The sequence below is a fragment of the Cyrtonyx montezumae genome, unplaced genomic scaffold, assembly GCF_038088225.1.
Source record: "Cyrtonyx montezumae isolate F1298 unplaced genomic scaffold, pur_monq_1.0 scaffold_0, whole genome shotgun sequence".
Lineage (NCBI taxonomy): Eukaryota > Metazoa > Chordata > Aves > Galliformes > Odontophoridae > Cyrtonyx > Cyrtonyx montezumae.
This window is the reverse complement of record NW_027071824.1, coordinates 42,044,527-42,068,892: the sequence shown is the minus strand read 5'-3', so window position 1 is coordinate 42,068,892 and position 24,366 is coordinate 42,044,527. Positions and strand designations below refer to the sequence as shown.

The 24,366-nt window shown below is 44.5% G+C and overlaps 1 protein-coding gene across 1 annotated transcript; it reads right to left on the bottom strand.

The window, feature by feature from the left end:
- Positions 1–1,227: 1,227 nt before the first annotated feature.
- Positions 1,228–22,634, bottom strand: SLC18B1 (solute carrier family 18 member B1). The gene is made up of 14 exons (XM_065733770.1): positions 22,576–22,634; positions 21,965–22,104; positions 20,197–20,292; positions 18,921–18,994; positions 17,953–18,100; positions 17,239–17,395; positions 16,080–16,216; positions 14,048–14,149; positions 13,125–13,216; positions 12,342–12,437; positions 3,669–3,743; positions 2,250–2,343; positions 2,124–2,170; positions 1,228–1,750 (listed from the first exon to the last, which is right to left on the bottom strand). Exons 1-14 carry the CDS (start codon positions 22,619–22,621, stop codon positions 1,678–1,680), a joined length of 1,377 nt encoding a protein of 458 aa, XP_065589842.1. The 5' UTR covers positions 22,622–22,634; the 3' UTR covers positions 1,228–1,677.
- Between the last annotated feature and the right edge of the window lie 1,732 nt (positions 22,635–24,366).

Below are 24,366 nucleotides of genomic sequence, written 5' to 3'. Positions count from 1 at the left end.
CAGACCACACAACTGCGCTAGTAAAACAAACTGGGTATTTAGAGCTGCCCTTGGATGACAGAACAGCACCATAAGTGGGAGCACTCAATTTCCCATAGGAGATTCCACTGCTCGTCAACCATGGTTCCTGGACTCCTAGATAATCATGGCAGGAGAAGATGTTCGTGAGTTCATCTGAAGAACAGATCTGGAACCCAAGATTTAAATTCAGGTTTTCTGCCTCTACTGCAAACATGAAAGAAGGGAGAAGATGTAGTGCCAGAACTGTTAATTAAACCTGTCTTGTTTCTACAGGACAACGGGAGAAGTGCAAGGGTTGCTCATTATATTCAGAGGCATTTACACTCTGGTAATCCTTCAAGTCCTAACAGCACAAATCAGGTAGGAGAACAGGTAATTCCCCAGAGTGAACGCATTTGCACCTTGTACACTTCACATTTGCCTCTAGTTCTTTTAGATCTTTCTCACCTGCCTCACCAACAGCAAGGGCAGGAGTGGCATTTTAAAGCAGGCTGAGTGGTACACTCCAGATTTCAAAGAGATCTAATACTTAACACAAAAGAAAAGCTATTGCCCGAATATTTCTGCTTTTTGGCACCCTATTCAGCTGTCTCTTTAAGCAGTTTTTCTTGTCAGCACCCCAAGAAGGACTCCAGCAGAATATTTTTCATGTAAACTACACTAGCTACTAACAACAAAAGAAGTTGATTCCAAATTACTAGGAGTAAACCACTCCCCTTATCTATGGGACAAATGGGTACCACAGAGTACATCTTCTAGGGCCTGGTACTTGGTTCAAGGATAAAAATAAAACTCATGCCAAGCTGGAGACTAAAAATCTAGTGCAGTTCACCCTTATCTCAGTTAACCTCACCTTTTGTGCTTAGCATCCAGAGGAGAGAGATTTTTTCCTTTCTGTTGAAAAATGGTAGCCCTAGACTTCTGATAGATATACTTACTGCACAGGCAACTAGTACAAACATTACAGCTGGCATTTACTAGCAGGACAGTGATCTCACAGACTAACCTAAGCTTCCATGTGTTAGAGGAATGTATATGTATACATACACACACACTTGGAGTAACCCATCCCCTCTAACAATGGAAATCAGCTCTCACTGAGATGTTTACTTCTCATTTTCAGGTACTTCCATGCGTTACAAATGCTAGACACAAAGACTTTACCTGTACAAGAAAATTCACACAATTTAGGAAAAAAAAGTTGCTTTATTGAAAACAGCATTGTGCTTAAATGCTTTGCCACTTCAAATTCTGTTTCAAAAATCTTATAGTGTCACTTAAGGTATTACAAGATATTTCTTCTAAAAAAATAGAGAAAATCATAGTAGCAAAATAGTAGCTTTATCCAAGAGTAATGCACAGCAGGCTCAAGTATAGAAGCCAGACATTTGAAAATGCACCTCTTTACATACAGTGGTACACTGTATATGGAATACAATTAAACAGGCTGACATCTGAGGGCTACTCGTCAGTGCACCCAACATGAGGACTTTCAAAAGAAAGGCAGTGTTTAGTGTTTCAAAATATGAATGGAGGTCCAACTAAACCATCACTAGGGAGATCAAGTATCTCAACTCCAGAACAGTAAAACAATTAAGCCCACTCACCTCAAAACTAAGTTAAACCACAATAATAAATAATCAAAATAATTTCTGGTTATGTTTCACTACCCAAGAGGTGAGTTCTTTCTTCATTATCACTAGGAGGGTTTTGCAGGCTGGAACTGGAGCTGTTCACAGAAGGAATGGAATGGGAGAGAAGAAGCAGGTTTAACATTGTGTAGGTATTCCCATATAACACCAATATTTTAACAAAAATCACACAAAATAAGCTAAGAACTAACTGGATCTTTGAATTAGTTCTGCACAACACTAAGGAAATGTGTACTATTGTTTTCACACCTATTGCTTCTACTGGCATAGTTCACAGATATTCTAAGTCAGTGAAGATTTAGTAAAGAATAGAGGTAAAGTATAAAATATTTTCACTGCTCATTCTGTCATTTAATACCAAGATGGTATTGAAGAAAAATGGAAGCACAGCTTGCAAAGATTTGCTTCATACAGTTTTAAGTAAAAAAAAAAAAGAATAACTCCCCATACCTTTTCCTTGTGGCCTCAGCAATATAAAATATTCCAGTCACAAGTCCCTTTGGAAAAACAGTCAGTTACAATCATAATAATCACCTTATGCAGCAGTTCTTAAAAAGCAAAACATCTATCACTTACACTTAACAGTGCCCATCCTCCTTGAATGGCTGATGCCCATTCAAAACCCAGCTTCTCATTTTGAAATCCTCCTAAAGTGGGACCTATAAAAGCCCTATAACAAATAAAAAAGAGGCACTGATATCTCAAATAAAAGGTAGAGATTGTATTATCTGCATAAGTTTTATTGCACTTCATTGCCGTCCTCCATTGATTCTCTCTTATTCAACAAAGAAGCTGACTTCTGAAGCTAGTATTAACTCTGTTTGTCATGGCCCCAATAAATTTGCTTAATTGCCTCCTCAGTTATAGACAGGATACACATCATTATGCTGAATGCACTCTTCTGTATACTGGGTGGCTTAGGGGCTCCATTAACTAGTGTTCTAACAGTACCTACATAGACTTCTTCTACCATAAAAGAAATTTAAACACTCATCTCTCAAAATTTAAACCACCCAAACCTTAAAGTAGATAGATATAAGCAGGCAGAAAGGCACAGCATGACAGTTACAGTTCTCATTACTTTGCTCATAAGGCTGAGTTGTGTGTAACATCCCAGCACCTCTGTTTCAGTCTAAGAACGCTATGAAAGGTTATGCAGCTACTATTGCTTTGCAAAAGTTCTACATGATTTTGCCACTTGCTGCAGCAAGAGATGAAACTCTGTACAACTAGAGATTTCCCAGAAGCCAGTCATAATAATACCATGTTTAGTAGCAGCATAAAATTGAGTTTTGCTAACTTTATACTGCATGTACCTGTACCAAACCCTACACCAAATAACTTAAGTTCTAGATGCACCATTTTTATAAGATAAAACTGAAACAACTGAAACCCATCTGCAGCCACAGAGGGCTACACAAACTGATAGAATTTTGTGAAAGTGTCTGCCAAGAGAGGGACTCATTTCTCACTGAACAACAACTTTGAAGAGCCATTCTAACATTCAGTTAGAAATGTGTGAAAGATGCTACTATGACAACCACTGAGTAAGAAATTCAGTAACTCTCTGCTAAGCTCTGCAAAGACAGACCTTGAATAGCAGTTGTAGTCAAAAGAGAACAGAGTGCTCTATCCAGAACAACAACAAAAAAAGTAAATGCAGGAGAAGAAAAATAAAAATAAAGAAGTCTACTTATGTCTATAATAAACACTAAAGGTTTCACTGGCAACAAAAATAAACATAAAAGAGTGCAAACTAACACCCATTTAATCAGTGCAGTTTTTTTATATATGAAAACAATACATTTTAAAGGTAGGCAAGTCCATTCTTTTATAGGATAGAAGCTTTATTTCAACATGCCCACTACACATTTGACAACAACCTCTTGAATGGAAGTCAACACAATGGCCACAGTTGTAATTTAGCATTATCGTACAGCAATAGTAAAGAACAGCCAAACACTATAGCCTATAAAAAGGTGACTGTATACATACCCAAGGGACCACATGGCATTGAAGAGCCCAGACACCAGTCCCAGCAGACTCAACCCTTCTTCAAAACCATTTTCACTGCAGGAAGACATCACAATTAGAGATGCACAATACATTACTGCATCTCAACATATAGCTTTCCCCTAAAATGGGTTTTTGTTGGGATCATGTTTGCATCTACAGCACTTTCTTCTTCGCTGTTTTTCTGGAAGACTGCAGTGCTGCTTATCTCTTATGTTTTTTTGGGGAGATTTCTACCATCACACCATCACTCATAAGTTCATAAGTTCATAAGTTCATAAGTTCATAAGGTTGGAAAGGACCTATAAGATCATCTAGTCCAACCATCCTCCTATCACTATCTCTACCCAACTACTAAATTAAGTCCTTAAGCACCTCATCTAAACGCTTCTTGAACAGCGCTAGGGATGGTGCCTCAACCACCTCCCTAGGCAGGCCATTCCAGTGCCTGACCACTCTTTCAGAAAAGAAATGCTTCCTGAGGTCTAATCTAAATCTTCCCTGGCGCAACTTGTGGCCATTCCCTCTCGTCCTGTCATTACTTATCAGGGAGAAGAGGCCTACCCCCTCCTCTCCACAACCCCCCTTCAGGAAGTGGTAGAGTGCTATAAGGTCACCTCTGAGCCTCCTCTTCTCCAGACTAAACAATCCCAGCTCCCTCAGCCGCTCCTCATAAGACTTGTGCTCCAGGCCCCTCACCAGTTTTGTTGCCCTTCTCTGAACACGCTCCAGGGCCGCAATGTCCTTCTTGTAGTGAGGGGCCCAAAACTGAACACAGTACTCGAGGTGGGGCCGCACCAGAGCTGAGTACAGGGGGATGATCACCTCCCTGCTCCTGCTGGCTACACTATTTCTAATACAGGCCAGGATGCTGTTGGCCTTCTTGGCCACCTGGGCACACTGCCGGCTCATGTTGAGCCGAGCATCAACCAACACCCCCAGGTCCTTTTCCTCTCTGCATTCTTCAAGCCATTCTGCCCCAAGCCTATAGCATTGCATGGGGTTATTGTGGCCAAAGTGCAGGACCCGGTACTTGGTCTTATTGAACCTCATCCCATTTTGCTCAGCCCAGCTGTTCAGCCTATCCAAATCCCTCTGGAGGGCCTCCCTACCCTCAGGCAGTTTGACACATCCTCCCAGCTTTGTGTCATCTGCAAACTTACTGAGGGTACACTCAATTCCCTCATCTAGGTCATCAATAAAGATATTAAACAAGATGGGCCCCAAAACAGACCCTTGGGGGACACCACTCGTTACAGGACGCCAGCTGGACTTAACTCCATTAACCACTACCCTCTGGGCACGGCCCTCCAGCCAGTTCTCCACCCAGAGAAGAGTGAACCTGTCCACACCACGGGCTGCCAGTTTCCTTAGGAGAATACTGTGGGAGACCGTGTCAAAGGCCTTGCTGAAGTCCAGGTAGACTACATCAACAGCCTTTCCCTCATCTACCTGTCTGGTCACCCAGTCATAGAAGGAGATGAGGTTGGACAAGCACGACCTGCCCCTGGTGAACCCGTGCTGGCTGGGTCTGATCCCTTTATTGCCCTGCACATGTCGTGTGATCTCCCTCAATATCATCTGTTCCATAACTTTCCCTGATACCGAGGTCAGGCTGACAGGCCTGTAGTTCCCCGGGTCTTCCTTACGGCCTTTCTTGAAGATGGGAGTCACATCGGCAAGCCTCCAATCTTGTGGGACCTCTCCAGATAACCAGGAATGCTGATAGATGGCAGAAAGTGGCTCGGCAATCACCTCTGCTAGCTCCCTCAGCACCCTTGGGTGGATCCCATCTGGCCCCATGGACTTGTGGCAGTTCAGATGGAGGAGAAGATCTCTGACCGTCTCTGCTTGAATCACAGGGGGTGCATTATGCACCCCGTCCCGGACTTCCAGGTCAGGGCAAGTACCATGTGGATAACTGTCCTGTCTATTAAAGACAGATGTGAAGAAGGCATTGAGAACCTCAGCCTTTTCCTTATCATCTGTGGTTATATTGCCTGCCTCGTTGAGTAAAGGAGGGAAATTTTCCTTAGTTTTTCTCCTGCTGTTAATATATTTGTAAAAGGGTTTCCTGTTCTCCTTTACAGCAGTAGCCAGCCTAATTTCAAGCTGGGCTTTAGCATTTCTAATTTTCTGCCTGCAGATCTTGGCCAGTTCTCTGTAGTCACCCCAAGTAGCCTGACCCATCTTCCAGAGGACATAGACTCTCCTTTTCTCTCGGAGTCTCAACAAAAGATCCCGGTTCATCCACACTGGTCTTTTGCTCCTCCGGCTTGACTTACAGGACTCCGGGACTGCCTGCTCCTGTGCCTTTAAGATTTCCATCTTGAAGAGCATCCAGGCTTCCGGGACCCCTTTACCCTTCAGGAGCAAGTCCCAAGGGACCCTTGCAACAAGTGTCCTGAACAGGTCAAAGTCTGCCCTCCGGAAGTCCAAGGTAATAGTTTTGCTAGTCACCCTCTTGACGGCACCCAGAATAGCAAACTCCACCATTTCATGGTCACTCTGGCCAAGACAATCTCCAACCTTCACATCCCCTACTAGTCCTTCCCTGTTAGTGAAAAGTAGGTCAAGCAAGGCATCTCCCCTGGTAGGCTCTTGCACCAGCTGAGTCAGGAAGCAATCATCCACACATTCTAGAAATCTCAAGGACTGCTTCCTCTGCGCAGTATTGTATTTCCAGCATATATCAGGGAAGTTGAAGTCCCCCATGAGAACGAGTGCTGGCCATCGTGCAACATCTACGAGTTGTTTATAGAACATCTCATCTATTTCTTCATCCTGACTAGGTGGTCTGTAACAGACCCCCACCACGATGTCACTCCTAAGGACTATCCCCCTGATCCTTATCCATAGACACTCTACTTTGTCATTTCCAACCACTAGTTCTTCAACATCAAAACACTCTTTGATATAGAGAGCTATGCCACCACCCTTTCTTCCCTGTCTATCCTTTCTGAAGAGCTTGTAGCCATCAATCCCAGTATTCCAGTCATGGGAGAGGTCCCACCATGTTTCTGTAATAGCTACAAGGTCATAGTTAGCCTGCCTCACAATGGCTTCAAGCTCTTCTTGTTTATTGCCCATGCTGCGTGCATTGGTATAGATGCACTTCAGCTGAGATATCTGCCTCACCCCTTTTTTCAGCACAGCCTCCTTAGGCTCTTTACTGGAGAGCCCTGTTTTATCCCCTTCCCCCGTCACAGCTAGTTTAAAGCTCTCTCAATGAGTCCAGCTAGCTCCTGTGCTAGGATTCGTTTCCCCCTTTGGGATAGGTGTGTCCCATCAACAGATAACAGGCCAGGAGCCGAGTAAACTGTCCCATGGTCAAAAAACCCAAAGTGTCTATCTCTACACCAACCTCTCAGCCAGTTATTCATCACTTGTGTTTTCCTAGCCCATTCTGTGTCCTTCACCGCCCCAGAAGGTATGGAAGCAAACACCACTTGTGCTCCCACCCCTTGAACTAATCGCCCTAATCCCCTAAAATCTCTTTTCATAGTTCGCAGACTTCTCTGAGATATTTCATTGCAGTCTGCCTGAACTACTAGTAATGGGTAGTAGTCGGTGGGGCGTATCAAGTCCGGGAGTCTTCTAGTAATGTCCCTGATTCGAGCCCCAGGGAGACAGCACACTTCCCTGCGGTTTGGGTCTGGTCTGCAAATGGGGCCCTCAGTTCCCTTTAGAAGGGAGCCACCCACTACGATCACCTTCCTTTCTTTCTTAGTAGCAGCAGTCTCAATGCACGGAGGTGACTGCCTTGCCATTGGTGACCTCCTGCGGGAATCTTCCTGCACTTCACCCCTTATCACCTCTTCAACTTCCAATGCTGCAAATCTATTGCTTAGGGGTATCTGGGGGCACTGGGGAGGCAGAGGGGGAGATCGCCCACGGCACCGAGTAGGGACTCTCTGCCAGCCCTCCCCATCCCTCAGATATCCCCCTTCTGCCCTACGGGGACAGGTCAGGGAGTCCACCAGAAACTGTGGGGGATCTCCCTGGTACCTTTCTCTCTGGCACTCTAGGGAGTTACTCCACCAGTCAATCTCCCTCTCACAGTCCCTGATGGCCCTCAGTCTCTCAACCTCCTCCTTCAATTCAACCACCATGTTAAGCAGATCTTCCACCTGCTCACACCTTGCACAGGAGAACTGCTTAGCACCCTCATCTAGTAGTAGCAGGCTCTGACACTCCTTGCAACCAGAGACCTGTGTAGCCACACTTCTAGGCAGACCTTCTGTCTGGGTCGCCACAGCCTTCTTAAGGCAAGCCCTCTGTCTTGTAGAGACCATGACAGAAAAAAATAAAAAACAAAGAAACGAAAAAAAAAAAAAAAAAAAAAAAAAAAAAACAAAAAAAAAAAAAAACAAAAAAAAAAAAATTGAGAGTAAATATATAAATAATTGTTTATAATAATATATATATAGATATGAATTGTAATGTGATACTTCGCGGCCCTCCCTGAGCCCTTCAGGGATATAACCCTTCAGCCCTAATCAGCTGAGGAGTGTGGGCGAGGGCGCTGAAACCCTGGCAGCGCCTATGCCTCGTTAACACCTACCTCGTTAACACCTGCGCCTCGTTAACGCTTCGTTAACCTCTCGCGAGAACAGCCGTTGGGACTAGCTGCTCTCACTCGGTTCCCGAGAGACTGGAACCTCCCGAAAACCCACCCTGTACCTCAATCAGCCACTGCAGCTCCGGCTGTGCCGACTCCAAAGCAGTTGATCACGAGGACTGAGCGGTACTTCCGGGTTCTGATCGTTTTAAATCCCCCGCCGTTTCCCTGGCAACGCCTACGCCACGTCAGCCTCTCGCGAGAGAGAGCTGCCGGGGTCTGCCGGGACTAGCTGCTCTCACTCGGTTCCCGAGAGACTGGAACCTCCCGAAAACCCACCCTGTACCTCAATCAGCCACTGCAGCTCCGGCTGTGCCGACTCCAAAGCAGTTGATCACGAGGACTGAGCGGTACTTCCGGGTTCTGATCGTTTTAAATCCCCCGCCGTTTCCCTGGCAACGCCTACGCCACGTCAGCCTCTCGCGAGAGAGAGCTGCCGGGGTCTGCCGGGACTAGCTGCTCTCACTCGGTTCCCGAGAGACTGGAACCTCCCGAAAACCCACCCTGTACCTCAATCAGCCACTGCAGCTCCGGCTGTGCCGACTCCAAAGCAGTTGATCACGAGGACTGAGCGGTACTTCCGGGTTCTGATCGTTTTAAATCCCCCGCCGTTTCCCTGGCAACGCCTACGCCACGTCAGCCTCTCGCGAGAGAGAGCTGCCGGGGTCTGCCGGGACTAGCTGCTCTCACTCGGTTCCCGAGAGACTGGAACCTCCCGAAAACCCACCCTGTACCTCAATCAGCCACTGCAGCTCCGGCTGTGCCGACTCCAAAGCAGTTGATCACGAGGACTGAGCGGTACTTCCGGGTTCTGATCGTTTTAAATCCCCCGCCGTTTCCCTGGCAACGCCTACGCCACGTCAGCCTCTCGCGAGAGAGAGCTGCCGGGGTCTGCCGGGACTAGCTGCTCTCACTCGGTTCCCGAGAGACTGGAACCTCCCGAAAACCCACCCTGTACCTCAATCAGCCACTGCAGCTCCGGCTGTGCCGACTCCAAAGCAGTTGATCACGAGGACTGAGCGGTACTTCCGGGTTCTGATCGTTTTAAATCCCCCGCCGTTTCCCTGGCAACGCCTACGCCACGTCAGCCTCTCGCGAGAGAGAGCTGCCGGGGTCTGCCGGGACTAGCTGCTCTCACTCGGTTCCCGAGAGACTGGAACCTCCCGAAAACCCACCCTGTACCTCAATCAGCCACTGCAGCTCCGGCTGTGCCGACTCCAAAGCAGTTGATCACGAGGACTGAGCGGTACTTCCGGGTTCTGATCGTTTTAAATCCCCCGCCGTTTCCCTGGCAACGCCTACGCCACGTCAGCCTCTCGCGAGAGAGAGCTGCCGGGGTCTGCCGGGACTAGCTGCTCTCACTCGGTTCCCGAGAGACTGGAACCTCCCGAAAACCCACCCTGTACCTCAATCAGCCACTGCAGCTCCGGCTGTGCCGACTCCAAAGCAGTTGATCACGAGGACTGAGCGGTACTTCCGGGTTCTGATCGTTTTAAATCCCCCGCCGTTTCCCTGGCAACGCCTACGCCACGTCAGCCTCTCGCGAGAGAGAGCTGCCGGGGTCTGCCGGGACTAGCTGCTCTCACTCGGTTCCCGAGAGACTGGAACCTCCCGAAAACCCACCCTGTACCTCAATCAGCCACTGCAGCTCCGGCTGTGCCGACTCCAAAGCAGTTGATCACGAGGACTGAGCGGTACTTCCGGGTTCTGATCGTTTTAAATCCCCCGCCGTTTCCCTGGCAACGCCTACGCCACGTCAGCCTCTCGCGAGAGAGAGCTGCCGGGGTCTGCCGGGACTAGCTGCTCTCACTCGGTTCCCGAGAGACTGGAACCTCCCGAAAACCCACCCTGTACCTCAATCAGCCACTGCAGCTCCGGCTGTGCCGACTCCAAAGCAGTTGATCACGAGGACTGAGCGGTACTTCCGGGTTCTGATCGTTTTAAATCCCCCGCCGTTTCCCTGGCAACGCCTACGCCACGTCAGCCTCTCGCGAGAGAGAGCTGCCGGGGTCTGCCGGGACTAGCTGCTCTCACTCGGTTCCCGAGAGACTGGAACCTCCCGAAAACCCACCCTGTACCTCAATCAGCCACTGCAGCTCCGGCTGTGCCGACTCCAAAGCAGTTGATCACGAGGACTGAGCGGTACTTCCGGGTTCTGATCGTTTTAAATCCCCCGCCGTTTCCCTGGCAACGCCTACGCCACGTCAGCCTCTCGCGAGAGAGAGCTGCCGGGGTCTGCCGGGACTAGCTGCTCTCACTCGGTTCCCGAGAGACTGGAACCTCCCGAAAACCCACCCTGTACCTCAATCAGCCACTGCAGCTCCGGCTGTGCCGACTCCAAAGCAGTTGATCACGAGGACTGAGCGGTACTTCCGGGTTCTGATCGTTTTAAATCCCCCGCCGTTTCCCTGGCAACGCCTACGCCACGTCAGCCTCTCGCGAGAGAGAGCTGCCGGGGTCTGCCGGGACTAGCTGCTCTCACTCGGTTCCCGAGAGACTGGAACCTCCCGAAAACCCACCCTGTACCTCAATCAGCCACTGCAGCTCCGGCTGTGCCGACTCCAAAGCAGTTGATCACGAGGACTGAGCGGTACTTCCGGGTTCTGATCGTTTTAAATCCCCCGCCGTTTCCCTGGCAACGCCTACGCCACGTCAGCCTCTCGCGAGAGAGAGCTGCCGGGGTCTGCCGGGACTAGCTGCTCTCACTCGGTTCCCGAGAGACTGGAACCTCCCGAAAACCCACCCTGTACCTCAATCAGCCACTGCAGCTCCGGCTGTGCCGACTCCAAAGCAGTTGATCACGAGGACTGAGCGGTACTTCCGGGTTCTGATCGTTTTAAATCCCCCGCCGTTTCCCTGGCAACGCCTACGCCACGTCAGCCTCTCGCGAGAGAGAGCTGCCGGGGTCTGCCGGGACTAGCTGCTCTCACTCGGTTCCCGAGAGACTGGAACCTCCCGAAAACCCACCCTGTACCTCAATCAGCCACTGCAGCTCCGGCTGTGCCGACTCCAAAGCAGTTGATCACGAGGACTGAGCGGTACTTCCGGGTTCTGATCGTTTTAAATCCCCCGCCGTTTCCCTGGCAACGCCTACGCCACGTCAGCCTCTCGCGAGAGAGAGCTGCCGGGGTCTGCCGGGACTAGCTGCTCTCACTCGGTTCCCGAGAGACTGGAACCTCCCGAAAACCCACCCTGTACCTCAATCAGCCACTGCAGCTCCGGCTGTGCCGACTCCAAAGCAGTTGATCACGAGGACTGAGCGGTACTTCCGGGTTCTGATCGTTTTAAATCCCCCGCCGTTTCCCTGGCAACGCCTACGCCACGTCAGCCTCTCGCGAGAGAGAGCTGCCGGGGTCTGCCGGGACTAGCTGCTCTCACTCGGTTCCCGAGAGACTGGAACCTCCCGAAAACCCACCCTGTACCTCAATCAGCCACTGCAGCTCCGGCTGTGCCGACTCCAAAGCAGTTGATCACGAGGACTGCTCAGTCTCCATACTTCACTTGACAAGTATAAAACAATGATAGATAGCTTTAAAGAAGGGAAGACCATGCTTCAGGGGGAACATACTTACAAAAGTAAATCAAGACCCTTCCAGGACATTGCTGTCAAGACACATCACAAGCTTTGTATTTCAAGCAAATGCAACTTGCCAGTTGTTGGCACAATGCCAACACAGACTGAAAATACGGTGCAAATTGTGGGCTAATCTTATTAAGAAGGTGAAATAAGTCCTATGGATAGGAAACCAGACAGAAGCCACCCCATACTTTGGGATCCTATGTCCACTCATTGAGCCTATAGCACAGAAGCACATATCTACAAAAATTTACTTGTAATACAACTGTGTCGATGGGAAACTGTAAAAAAAAAATCTAAGACAAAGTAGTGAAAAGCACATAATTGTTACTCACTGCTTTGATCTCAAAAGGGGAAAACAGCCACACCAAAAATCCACTTTGCATTCACCTCTGAAAATAATGTTGAGTTTCCTACTATTAAACAAACATGGAGGATATACTGGACAGTTACTTACTATGCACACTGCAGTATCTCTGGAAATACTGGGATTGCACTCATTCCAAGGGAAAAGCCAAGAAAAAGCAGCACTAGGACAAACATCCACAACTGACTGCAAAAGAGATATTTAAAAAACAGCTAAAGATTCTTTTCACAACAAGATATCATTTGACTGAAGGCCGTTATATCAGCTTACACCGACCAAACAGAAAACTAAGTTTCTTTAAGTCAAAAAGAACTGTACTATCACTTCGACTTGAAAATAAATGTCTATGCATTAAAAAAGACTTCAAAGCTTTTAAATGCTGCATGTTCAGTTTAAATATTTCTCTATCCAAGGCAGCTAATTTTAAGAGGAACCATACAGAAGCGGTGGACAGATGAGCTTAATTTAGTAGTACAGCCACACATACAAAAAACATAGTTAATGAACACTGATGAAATTGAGAAGATTGAGAAATAAGACAGAAAGAGGACCATGTTTTGCTGAAGTGGAAGTGCCACAGAACTGGGAGGCAAATAAAAAAGCAGCACTCTTCACAACACACAAGCAAATGTAGTAGCGAAATACAGAAAAAAGGATCTACTCAGAAACAGTCATTTCTACCTTTAACTACACCTCAATTTTCAGGGACTTCCACTGATTTACATTTATAGTCTTGCATTAGAAGTGAGAAACACACTGTTACAAGGTCAGAGGTGCTAAAAGCTAGAACTGTGCACAAATATAATTACGGCCACGATAACTGTAACTAAAGCATCACTTAAGGAGACAGGTTCAAGAAGAGCAGTTCCTAACCTTTCAATGTGCAGTACAGGAGCAGGTCCTAACAAGAAAAAGCACAGGGCTGTTATTAGGCCGCCTGATACCAACAGCCATTTTCTGAGATGCTGTGAAAGAAAAGGAAGACGTATACCATTTAAAAAATAAGACTATGTAATGCATATTTTTGTATTTTCTAATACTCCTCTTCTACATCTTCATCTTTTAAAAAGTACCACTGCTCTATAGACTATCACTACACAAACAAGCAATTAATTTCTAAACATTAATAAATACTGAATTTATGTTTTCTTGCCACCAGTGACATCACTGGTAGTCGTGTCTAATACAGAGATCTCAAAATACTGAATAAAAGCACTGCTCTGTTAGAGAAATATTCAATATTCTAGGTCTTATTCCGTCTTAGCATTAGAAAGGATAAAGCACTGCAAGCAGTTCTCATATACCAAGGTCATAATTGAGTTCTGTTTTTTTTTCCCCCCTGGCAGGAACCTTCACCACTCTTTATACACATTATTCAAAGTTCAGTTTTCATTGATCAATTAGCAGTGGCTGTAAATCTGCCTGATTGACATACATTATTCTTCTCAAAAGCAAATAAAAATCAGATGTGGACAAAAGTGTGAATAACTGTAACATGTTTTACCTGTTTGTTCCATACTGGCTGGAAACACTGCTTAGTTCACCAAAAATGATCACTTCAACTGTAAGATACTTATCCAGTGTCCCTTACAATTTTGGATGTTCTTGTACAACCCAGACCTTGCAAAAGGGACCTTAAGTTGCCATTATTCAGTGCACGTGCAAGGTTCTGAAATGCAGATCTTTTCACTGCAGCAGGTCAGTGTACATTACTTCAATATGAGAAGTCCCTCACTTTCAGCTAAATGTACAGAGCCCATTGCCACCACTATAAAAGCAACCAGAACAGTACTCACAGGCATTTTGTCACTTAGGAGCCCAAGGAGGGGAGAAGACAGGGAATATGAGAGTGCCAAACCCAGGAACACTAAGCCCACATATCCAGCTGGGAGTTTGAACTATGAGAAGGAAAAAAACACAACAAAAACAACACAAACCATATATGTTATGTTAATTAAAGAGCAATCCAAGAACTATATTTCAGGTCAAATAAATGAAATCTATGCATGGTTTTACATATTTATTGATCTCATACACGGGTTTGTCAAGTATTTGAACACATCAGTGAAGCTCTAGTTTCACTTCTAAGCACAAAGCCTGACATGACTGTAGTCAGATAAGACTCCTCTGAAAGAAAAATAGGCACAAACACTATGCTATATTCCTAACTCAGCACACAGGACACTAACACTGATATCTAGTGTGTCTGAAACCAAATGCATAATCTAGCCTCTAAAACGAATGCTTTAACTAACAGCTAGAAGGTATTCCAGGGTGTTTCATGTGACATGAACTACATAAACATTCAGTATTTCCTCAGCATATGAAAGAACACGATAACTCTAATTTTGCGGTTGGAACACTTGCCAAGAAGGCTGCAGTCATTTCACAGCAAGTATCTGCTAGCACAGAGCAGGGCAAAAAAACAGCAGACACACCACTGCACACTATCTGACAGTGGGATGATTACAGATCTTGCTCAGGTGTTAGAAGGCCTATGTTCACATCTCTAAAGATGTAAGAGGTTTGCACCAAGCCTTCTCCATCCTGGATGAGCACTGTTAATGTTGAACCAAACAGGGAAAAAGTAGCAGCAGTACTACATCTTATAAAATGCTATACCCTAGAAAAACTAATACATAAGCAACTCAAAAATAATTGCTTAATTTCAGGCAGGAACTGCCTAAACACCAGTGGAAAAACAAAATTAGATAGAAATATTAAAATTAATCAAAAGCAAGTAAAACATTTGTCTTTTAATGAGTGCTGAAGAACCTGGCTAGCAAACTATGTAGTTGCAACCAATTTCACTGTGGCACTGTTGTAAGTGAAAGCAGGGCTATGACACAATGTCCCTTGTTACGGTTTTATGATTTTTGTTTAATGATTTTCCACGTAACATCATGCTGCACACTGGGAGTTAAAAAGTTAATGCTCCAGTTCTGTGGATTGTTGGTAGTTCCAGGTATATCTGTTTCAGAAGATAAGAGCTACGTACCCCAGAGGACTGCTAACTGTTCTGCTTCCATTTCCCTTTCCAAAGGAAAGGAAACTATCTGCATGTCACGAGACACTCCCTTTTCCCTTTCTGCTTGTCTCTACAGTGTGTGTACTCCCTAGCCATCTCATCTTAGGCACTGGAGTAGGCCTTTGGTTTTGGACACTCATTTTATTTGATTTTTTTGATGCATAGGAAGTGCTGCACAAATGTGTGAGGGAACTTCTTCACAGTGCAGTGACAGAGCACTGGCACAGCTGCACAGAGAGGTGGTGGAGTCTCCCTCTCTGGAGACATTCAACATCCACTTGGACACCTGCCTGTGCAACCTGGGCTAGGGAGCTGCTTTGGCAGGGGGGTTGGACTCGATCTCTAGAGGTCCCTTTCAACCCCTACAAATCTGTGATTCAATTTTAATTATATTGCATTGTATTATTTTACATTCTGATATCTTACTCAGTAAATAAACTTTCCTCCTCATCTCATTGCCCATGTATCCATCAAGACACGATGCTGCCTATCACTGCTGCAACTTTACAGAATTTGCTTCCAGCAAGGAGGAAAAAGCCCCTTGTTTATAAAACCTGCCAGTTAGAAGAACAGCTTTTGCAGTTGAAAGTCAATTAAGCGGTAAAAGCAAATATTTCCTGAACTTTCCTTGTTCTCAAAGTTCCTGAGACTCCATGGCAACCAATAGTGTAAGTGGAAGTAAAGTTAATTAAACCAACTGAAATGGACAAGGCATAACATTGTTTGAGATAATTTAAAGCACAACTTTAATCAGTTGTTCACTGTAAGTTAGGTCTTTCCTTCACATTAACAAGATTTACCTTCTTTAGGATAAAGAGAGACATCGTGGGATCCAAAAAGCCCAAGCACGCACTTAAAGAAAATATAGTAAAACAGAGAAGCAAGACTTTTGGCAGAAGAAAGAGTTTCCAAAATGACTCCTTGCTAGGGATTGCATCTGATTTGAGAGAAAAGGAAGGAAAAGAAAAATACTGTGAAAATGCAGTTACATCTCTACTACTGCTTATACAATGAAAACCTCACAAATACATTTCAATTTAAAACAAGCAAAAAAGGATGGAAAAAAGTCTTAGTAAATCATCTGTACATGAACACTAATTTGGATCTCCTACATGTTCTATTTGTATTACAGATGGGAAGCTTCTCTTAGACACCACTCCTAAGTTGGGCTCCCTTCTTGATGCTATTTGTGCTTTAATTGTTGAGTACCATTTCAGAGCACGTATAAAACTAAAGTTCATTCATCTGCATCCACCAACTCTGAGCTACATTTATTAGTGTAGTTTCTAGTGGGTAGGTGGTAACCACAGTAGGTTTCTTCTAAAAGCCAGTATAAGTGAGTTACTTTTCAAGGCTTTTGAATTTAAGAAGAAAACTGAGGAAAAGAATAACTATTTTATAGCTACTGTTCCTCTTGGAATCAAAAACTAACTAATTTGGAACCTTACAGTTGCCATCCTGTGGAAAGACTTACCTTTAAGCTATTTTTCTGCCCAAATAGGATCATCTAAAATTAATCAGGTCAGATATCAATCAGTACAAGTAATCTTCCTTTTCGTTCTCACTGTAATTCTTCCCCCACTACAAATCATCAGACACACCAAGCTCTCCTGTCCTAGGCAAAGCTGATCTCCTGCCTTTCTTCAGCTAGCTACAACAAACTGATATTAAGCAGATGCCACTGACTCTCTACAGGCACTGAAGCTAAGGAGACAACAACAACAACAACAATTTCAGCTTACTTCCAGAGTCCCAAGTGTCTGCAGAAAGACATGACACACTGGATTCATTCCAGGCCATCTGCATGCATTAACTGTTAAAAGACAGGCCTGATGAAGATTGCAAGTAAATCTAACCCTCTGAGTTGAATCAGATTCCAGAAGCTGACAATTTTCTAATGAGCAGTTACATAGAGAAGAAATTAAGGTAAACAAAGGAGGTAGTGGGAAAGGTACATACCATATTTAGGTAATAAGCACATATTCACAGGCACTAGGACCAATACCACACATCCCAGTGTAATGAAAGGGACCTCATAACCAAAGGATTGATACAAAAAGCCACCTAAAGGTGGGCCCAAAACCAGTCCAAGCCCTGTAAAAATTTCAAGGCTGCCCTAAAAAATAAAAAAGCAGATAAATAAAAAAGTCAGTATATTGAGAAATTTCAGTGTAACAATGACCTTTACAAAGTGGGATAACAAAAGGAATGTTATCCAAATCAGCTGTAGGCTTGATTAGATAGACCACATAGACCACTGCAGGGTTAGCCACTCAGCTATCACTAATGCACCTAAGTTCTGAGGCAGGACAAATGCTTCACTGATGGAAAGCATCTGTAAGCCAACCCAGGCTGAAGCAATCACCTCTATGGTGAACTCTATGGTGGGGTGGGAATGCTCACTCCTGGATGGAAGCAAGCATGTCTAGTTAAAGCTTTCTTTCCACAAGTGGCTGACTAGATTCACTGACTAGGGACAAGAAACAGTGAAAATGCAGTGGGAAACACTCATTATTAAATTACAGCCAACCTGGCATCTTATATAAAGACTATATGATAACTTTGAATACATTTGCATGTGAGACAGCAGATTTTATCCTCTTGGTTTTAGAACTGCCTACAGCTAATTCATTGTATTGCAGGTACTCAGTTGTAACAGTTTTTTGTACTTACCAGAACTGTAGCTATACTATTGGGAAATGCCTTTGCAAGGATTGAAAATGATGCTGTCATTGCAGCTGCAAAACCTATTGCATCCATCGCTCTTACTAAAAAGCACATACCAATGAACATTGGTCCATTTGGCACCTTGTCCAGCATTCTGGGGGGAAAAAAGAAGTAAATGCAGACCATTCAGGATGTGACAAGTCATCCAAAAATGGCTCAGGAAAATCACTGTTACTAGTTAAAAGAAAATTGTAAGACACATGATACTTCTATTGCTGCATCTTTTTGAAATTACATCACTATAGTCATTCAAACTCTATCAAATCTCTCCTGACATCTTTATCATTTCCCCCCTTTCTCTGATGATGCAAAAAGGAAGAAAAATAAAAGGAGTATCACCCTCCAAACTCCTGAACAACAACAAAAAAACAACAAATACACCAGTGCCATTTTCTGCTGTATTTCATAGCTTTTCCAAGCAACAATTCAAGGAGTCTGATGCAGTGAACAATACCTAATTAAAACTTACTTTATTTTCAATAAAACTTCTATTTTCCTATAAAAAGTAGCTTACTCTCACTGGATGCCAGGCAAATCTTCTTATTTGCACTCAGGATTATTATTATTATTATTTAAGAAAGCAGCAATTAAAATATTATGCATAAATAGTTCCCTTATTGCTGCACTCTGGCAGATTTCTCACAGTTCATTAACTATGGAAGCTTCTTATTTATAGAAACTTCCTTCTTAGCTTTCAAAGTACTAAACAAGCCTTAAAACCTTGAAAAGGAGAAGCATTTATTGGGCTTTACAAGTGATAAATAAAAGTAAAGAGGCAAAAAATGAACTAAACAATACCTAAAAGATGTTCAAGAGTTTCCAGTAGTTTCCAGTTGTTTTGTTAATGTCTTTTCATTTGGATGAAAATAATTGGAAGACAAATGCAACAAAGCAACCAAACAAAAATTACTCACCCAAATAGAATTGTTACACATCCTGAAACAAACATCCCTGCTACAAACATGAATTTTGCTCCAATCTTTGTAAGCTGTAAATTAAATATAATTTTTGTGTTATTATTTCAATCAATCTTTCAAAATTACATTTAAGAAATCAAAGTATGTAGGCTGTAAAATACCAAAAATAACCAAACGATCTGGAGACACTTCTCCTGCCTGCATGCCTTCACACAACATTGAACCTAAAAATACTCTAAATGGTTAAGTGACTTAACCCAGTTTTCAGCTTGGTAAGACAATGGTGCAGTTAACTATTTCACAGCTGCACGTTGCAGCTTCTGCAGGGCAGCAGATCACTGCAGGACTCCTAATTACCAACTAAAATTAATGCATTCACCCTTCAGTGAAGTCAGTGGTGCAAAGTCAGCAACAATTGTTTCATACATGGCTTGAGAGAGTCAGCAGAAGCTGACTTTAAAGAAAATATATCAAGACTATTAATAACAGAAAGTTTCAGAACAGGAGGCATGGTAACTTCAGGTCTTCTGTTTATTACCAGATAAATTACCCAGTTTTCAGGCTTCATCACTGAGGTGAAAGTTGAGGATAGGCATGACATAAAACTTAATCCAGTAACAAAGCACACTGGAGCTTCTAATTCCAAGCTGTAACATCCCCTAAAGGCAGTAGGCATTTCAGACTGTCTTGTTTAGGCCTGGACAGCAAGAATACTGATTCTGCAAGAAAACTGAAGCTGAAAAGACTGGAGACATTGACCTTGTATTGCAGTGGGATGAAGTGGAAGGGGAAACTGAGTTAGGCAACAACATCATAATGGAAGGACACACATGAGAAAGGCAACATATCAGAAAAAAATGGTGAAGCAGACTAAAGGAAAAAAAACACCTTATGAACCAAGCCAAATACGGGACTGAATATATTCACAAGTGAAATAAATATAATATAGGCTATTGGAAGATGGAAAATAAAGGAGAACTTATGGACAGATTGTTCTGAAGCCATCAGAAGAGTTAACCAGAGAGGGGGAAAAAAGCAAAACAAAAAGCATTAGCAATTCAGCAACACTATGCTGCTTTCAGGAACTGCAGAAGAGTAATTTTTAAACTGTGCTGACAAGACCTAGATCAGATCAGACTGGCCAAGCTCTGGTTACTGCAGTCAACCCTTCAAGAGCGCTCCTGAAGAAACAACTCTTTCCTCACCCTAACATAATTATCCTTGTGTACCAACCTGTCTCAGAAAAGTATATCGCCGCTTCAATGATACTTACATAATTTCCAAAGATTAAAGAAGTTAAGAAATTGACCACAGCAAAACATCCAAAAATCAGGCCAACAACTGTGTTACTGGCACCTTTCTTTTCTGCCTGCAAAAAAGATCACAACTAAGTACAGATGGAGGCAAACTCTTCAGGCAAGTAACAGTCACACTTTTTGAATTCTTTTTAATTCTGTCAGTGCAGTTACAAAGCAATTCCCTTTCTCAAAGACAGTAGGTGCTCATGAGGTAACTTTACAACAACTTAAAATCTTCCACTTCTATTTAAGCTATACATGATCAAGAGAAAAGCAACATTAATTCCTCAAAGAGCAGTAATGCTGTGTTGCATGCTATGTTACTGATTAGGTGAACAGACTTTATACCCACTGCTCCAGCTGGTGTGCTGTACCTTCAGAGATTTGATGCCACTCACAGCAAGAAGGCAGCAAACAGGGCAGCCTGTTAAATTCAGTGTATCATGCCTCCCCTTCATCATCTCTATAGCCCACCTTTGCACATAAGGAGAGATACAAAGGTGGTGAAGGGTCTGGAGGACAAGGTGTATGAGGAACAGCTGAGGTCCCTTGGTTTGCTCAGCCCAGACCAGAGAAGGCTAAAGAGAGGCTTCATGGCAGCCTACAGTTCCTTGTGAGGGAAGCAGAAGGGCAGTACTGAGCTCTGCTCTCTAGAAACAGCGAGGGGACCTGAGGGAACAGCATATGAAGTTGTGTCAGGGGAGGTTTTGGCTGGGTGATAGTGAAAGGTTCTTCACCAAAAGGTAGTGGACATTTTTGCCCAGGACAGCAGTCATAGCCCCAAGTACCAGAGTTCAAGGAGTGTTTGGACAGCACTCTCTGACATAGGGTTTGGATTTTGAGCAACCCTATGCGGAGCCAGGAGTTGGCACCCTGTGATCCTTGTGGATCCCTTCTAACTCACAACATTTTTATGATAACAAGCGTCTAGCAAGTTTTTGACTTATCCAGCTGGTACAGCACACTTATGCTGGCACATTTAGGGCAAAAGTAATTTTCAGTATTTCCTTTTAACAACTGGGAACAATCTGGTTATGAGAGAAGTGGATTTCTGCTGCAGAGGGACCATGACAATGTTTTTCATTCCACAATTAAGCTTTGCAGTCATTCAGCATAAGTAGAGTATATTTCTTCCTGCAGTTGCTAGTTCAGCAAATTTAACACAGTGAATGACAACCAAGCATGAGTTAACAAAGAGGAAAAAAAAGTCATTGAGAAGTTAAGGTACTGAAGTGCAAGCCAGGAAGTGGCTTGAGTTCTAATCTCAGCTCTATCAACAAACTGTTATACAACACACTGCAAAAAAACTACTTCATTTCTATTTCTAATGTATCTTGCCTGTATAATCCACTATATAACCTGTTAACTACCACGCTAAGAGCTGGATGCCAGCTGGAAGACCTCTTTCTTAAGACCTAAGAAAGCAGGGAAGCACCATCAAGAAATGGCCACAGAGCCTTAGCACAAAGTGACCACGCGTGAATCTAAGCAAATGCTGCTCTACCACTTGTTTATTGTCTCCTCTGCAGCTGTGGAGACAATGAAATTAGACCATGGCCAGGAACCAGGTCACTATTACTTACACTGAGCTATTTTAGCCAGCACCAGAACATCACTACCAATTCCCACAACCAAAGAGTAAGCCACAGCTCACACACAGCTATAGAGATCCTCTGATCCTCAAGATCCTTTTAAAAGCTTCAAGGTGAAAAACACAAACAAAAGAACAGACAGATAGTTTACCTCTGCAGGGAAAAAAGGTCCCAGAATGGAATAACATATCATTGAGCTGAAGTTTATGGAAGCTGCTGCAAGCATGGTAAATAGCTGCTGTCTGGTGAGCCTCCTCGATTCCTCACCAGGTGCTTCTGGTGTGCCATCTTCTAAATGAAAAAAGAAACCCAACACGTTCTATAAATAGATGAAGTGTTCTATAAATAGAACACTTGCATAAAATTATTCAATATTGCAAAATATAAAATTATTCAATATTGCAAAAAATAGTGAATAGTGTTCTATAAATAGATGATTTACAAATCACGTTCAGAAGTCCAATTCCGCGCAAAACGTCAATCCTCCCGACTCGGGGCAATTAACCACGCAGCAGTATTTCCCCCCTGCCGCAGGAGCGCACAGGGGCACCATGTGCTCGGCCCACGACGCGGACAGCCCCAGCCGTCCTTCACTACGTCGGGGTTACCCCGCGGTGCCAGCGGAGCCCTTCCAGCCTCCGTCCCCCACGCTCGGCCTCGCGGGGGAGCCGCTCTGCACGCGGGCTTCCCGAAGCACGGTGCCGGCACCCTCCGCTCGCAGCTCCCCGACCCGCGCGCTGCAGGAGCCGGCCCCCTTCCCACCTGGCGGCCGCTCGGGCCCCGCGCCGTCCGCCGCGCGGCTCCCCATGGGGAAGAGCGCCGGGACCGCGATGGCCGGCACCGCCTCCTCTGGCAGCGCGGCGGGGCAGGGACAGGCGCCGGCCACTGAGCATGCTCGGGATGCGGCTCGTCCTGAGCGGGAGATCGGTGGCGCCGCAGGGCGGGTAGATCGAGGGGTGAGCTGCGGTCGGAGAGGTGAGCGCGGAGAGCTCAGCACTGCTGGAAGAGCTGAGCTGTTAAGGTTTCGATTCCGACCGCGTCAACAAGTCTCGATTTACTTTATGTTGGAAGCTCTAAAAGGGTCTTGAGCAGCTCTACCCTCCTTCCGAAAGGGCAACTCAGCGTTACTGTTTGAGAGTGCTACAATAGGAAAGGTCACTATCATCCGCACAACCTTTATCAAGGTGCAGAACAGTACACAGTAACAAAAAGGTCGAATGGCAAAGTTGTCAGAGAATGAATGGCTACAAAGCGGCCAGGAGGAAATCCAGGCTAGAGTTGAGGAGGAGGCAACACAATCAATACAAACAGCACAGATTCCTACTGAGAGGGGAGGAAAATGGGAAAGGAAATGAAGAGCAAGCTGGGGAATCTCTTCAAAGCCCAGTGAAAGGCAAAGCACCTATTGCTATGGAGACAAATAAGTAACTATTTCCTAAAGTACTATTTTAGCCGTGCCATCAGTGCTCCATCTAATCACCAATACTAAGATGCATAACAATGTTTCAGAGCAAACGTTCCCATTTACACAAGTTCAGAATCCCACTGAATCCCATTTCTACAAAGTCCATGTGTTCAGTAGAAGGATGAAGTATGGGGAGCAGCAGTGACATACTGTGAACAACATTAGTTACAGCTCAGAGAACGAGATGGGGCTATGAGCTCCCTGTACATGCATACAGTTTACAAATGCAGTGCTCACTGTCATAAGAGTACATTCATTAATTCTTCCTATCTCTTAAAAAGAAACAGTACTTGCTACCAATCTGTCACAGTAGCTTTTTAAGTTTTCCAATTTTATTTTTTTTAAGTGTACTCCAAACCTTTCTTGCTTATGTTATGTCTCCAGCAACATTTAGAAACAAAATCTGTCTTTCAGATCCCAAGTCATAGGTAGAATTCAAGCTTTGGAGGAAAGAGCCCTCTATAAATACTATAAAGGATCTACATCCATTGCTTAGTCTACAAAAACAAACAACAAGAAAAACATGCTAAGAAAACTGCTTTAAGTGCTTTCTGAGTAGACATTCAGGCTATCCTGAATTGATTAGCACACGTGAAGATATGTTTCCTATATTATTGTACTGTATATTTGTAAAACTCTTGCAAACACTTTTGCCTTATAATGTAGGAATCTCTTGGCCAGTGTTTATTCACATCATATGACTTTTCCCCCCCAGAAGTTATAGGGACACAGGCAGGTAGTTAGAAACTTTATACCTGCTGTAATGTAACCAAATGATAATCACATCATTTAAGAGTCACAGATCACTTTTTATATTCATGAATGATTTTCTATCCACGGCTGCTGAAATAACATGCTCCCCTCTTCATGAAACCCTCAAATGATCACAGCATACTTCCTACAGGTGCTTGAAACTTAGCATAGACAGCTTTTGTTCTCCCAAGTTACAAAGTTAAGTAATTGTTCAGGAAAAGTAGAGTTGAATATGTACTGAAGTTATTTGCAAGAAAGCTCCTGGCTTGGTGCTCCATGAGACTGACATAGAACATTCCATAACGAAAATTAGTTCTGCCTCACAACATCAGACA

What these genes read in the sequence shown, in the direction of transcription:
- SLC18B1 (XM_065733770.1), bottom strand. Translation starts at nt 22,621, where the DNA reads ATGGGGAGCCGCGCGGCGGACGGCGCGGGGCCCGAGCGGCCGCCAG. An exon ending in TGTGTAACAATTCTATTTGG is followed by an intron (nt 18,101 to 18,920) that starts GTGAGTAATTTT and finishes TTTTCCCCCCAG; the next exon opens with AATGCTGGACAAGGTGCCAA. An exon ending in ATAGTATAGCTACAGTTCTG is followed by an intron (nt 17,396 to 17,952) that starts GTAAGTACAAAA and finishes TTTATTTTTTAG; the next exon opens with GGCAGCCTTGAAATTTTTAC.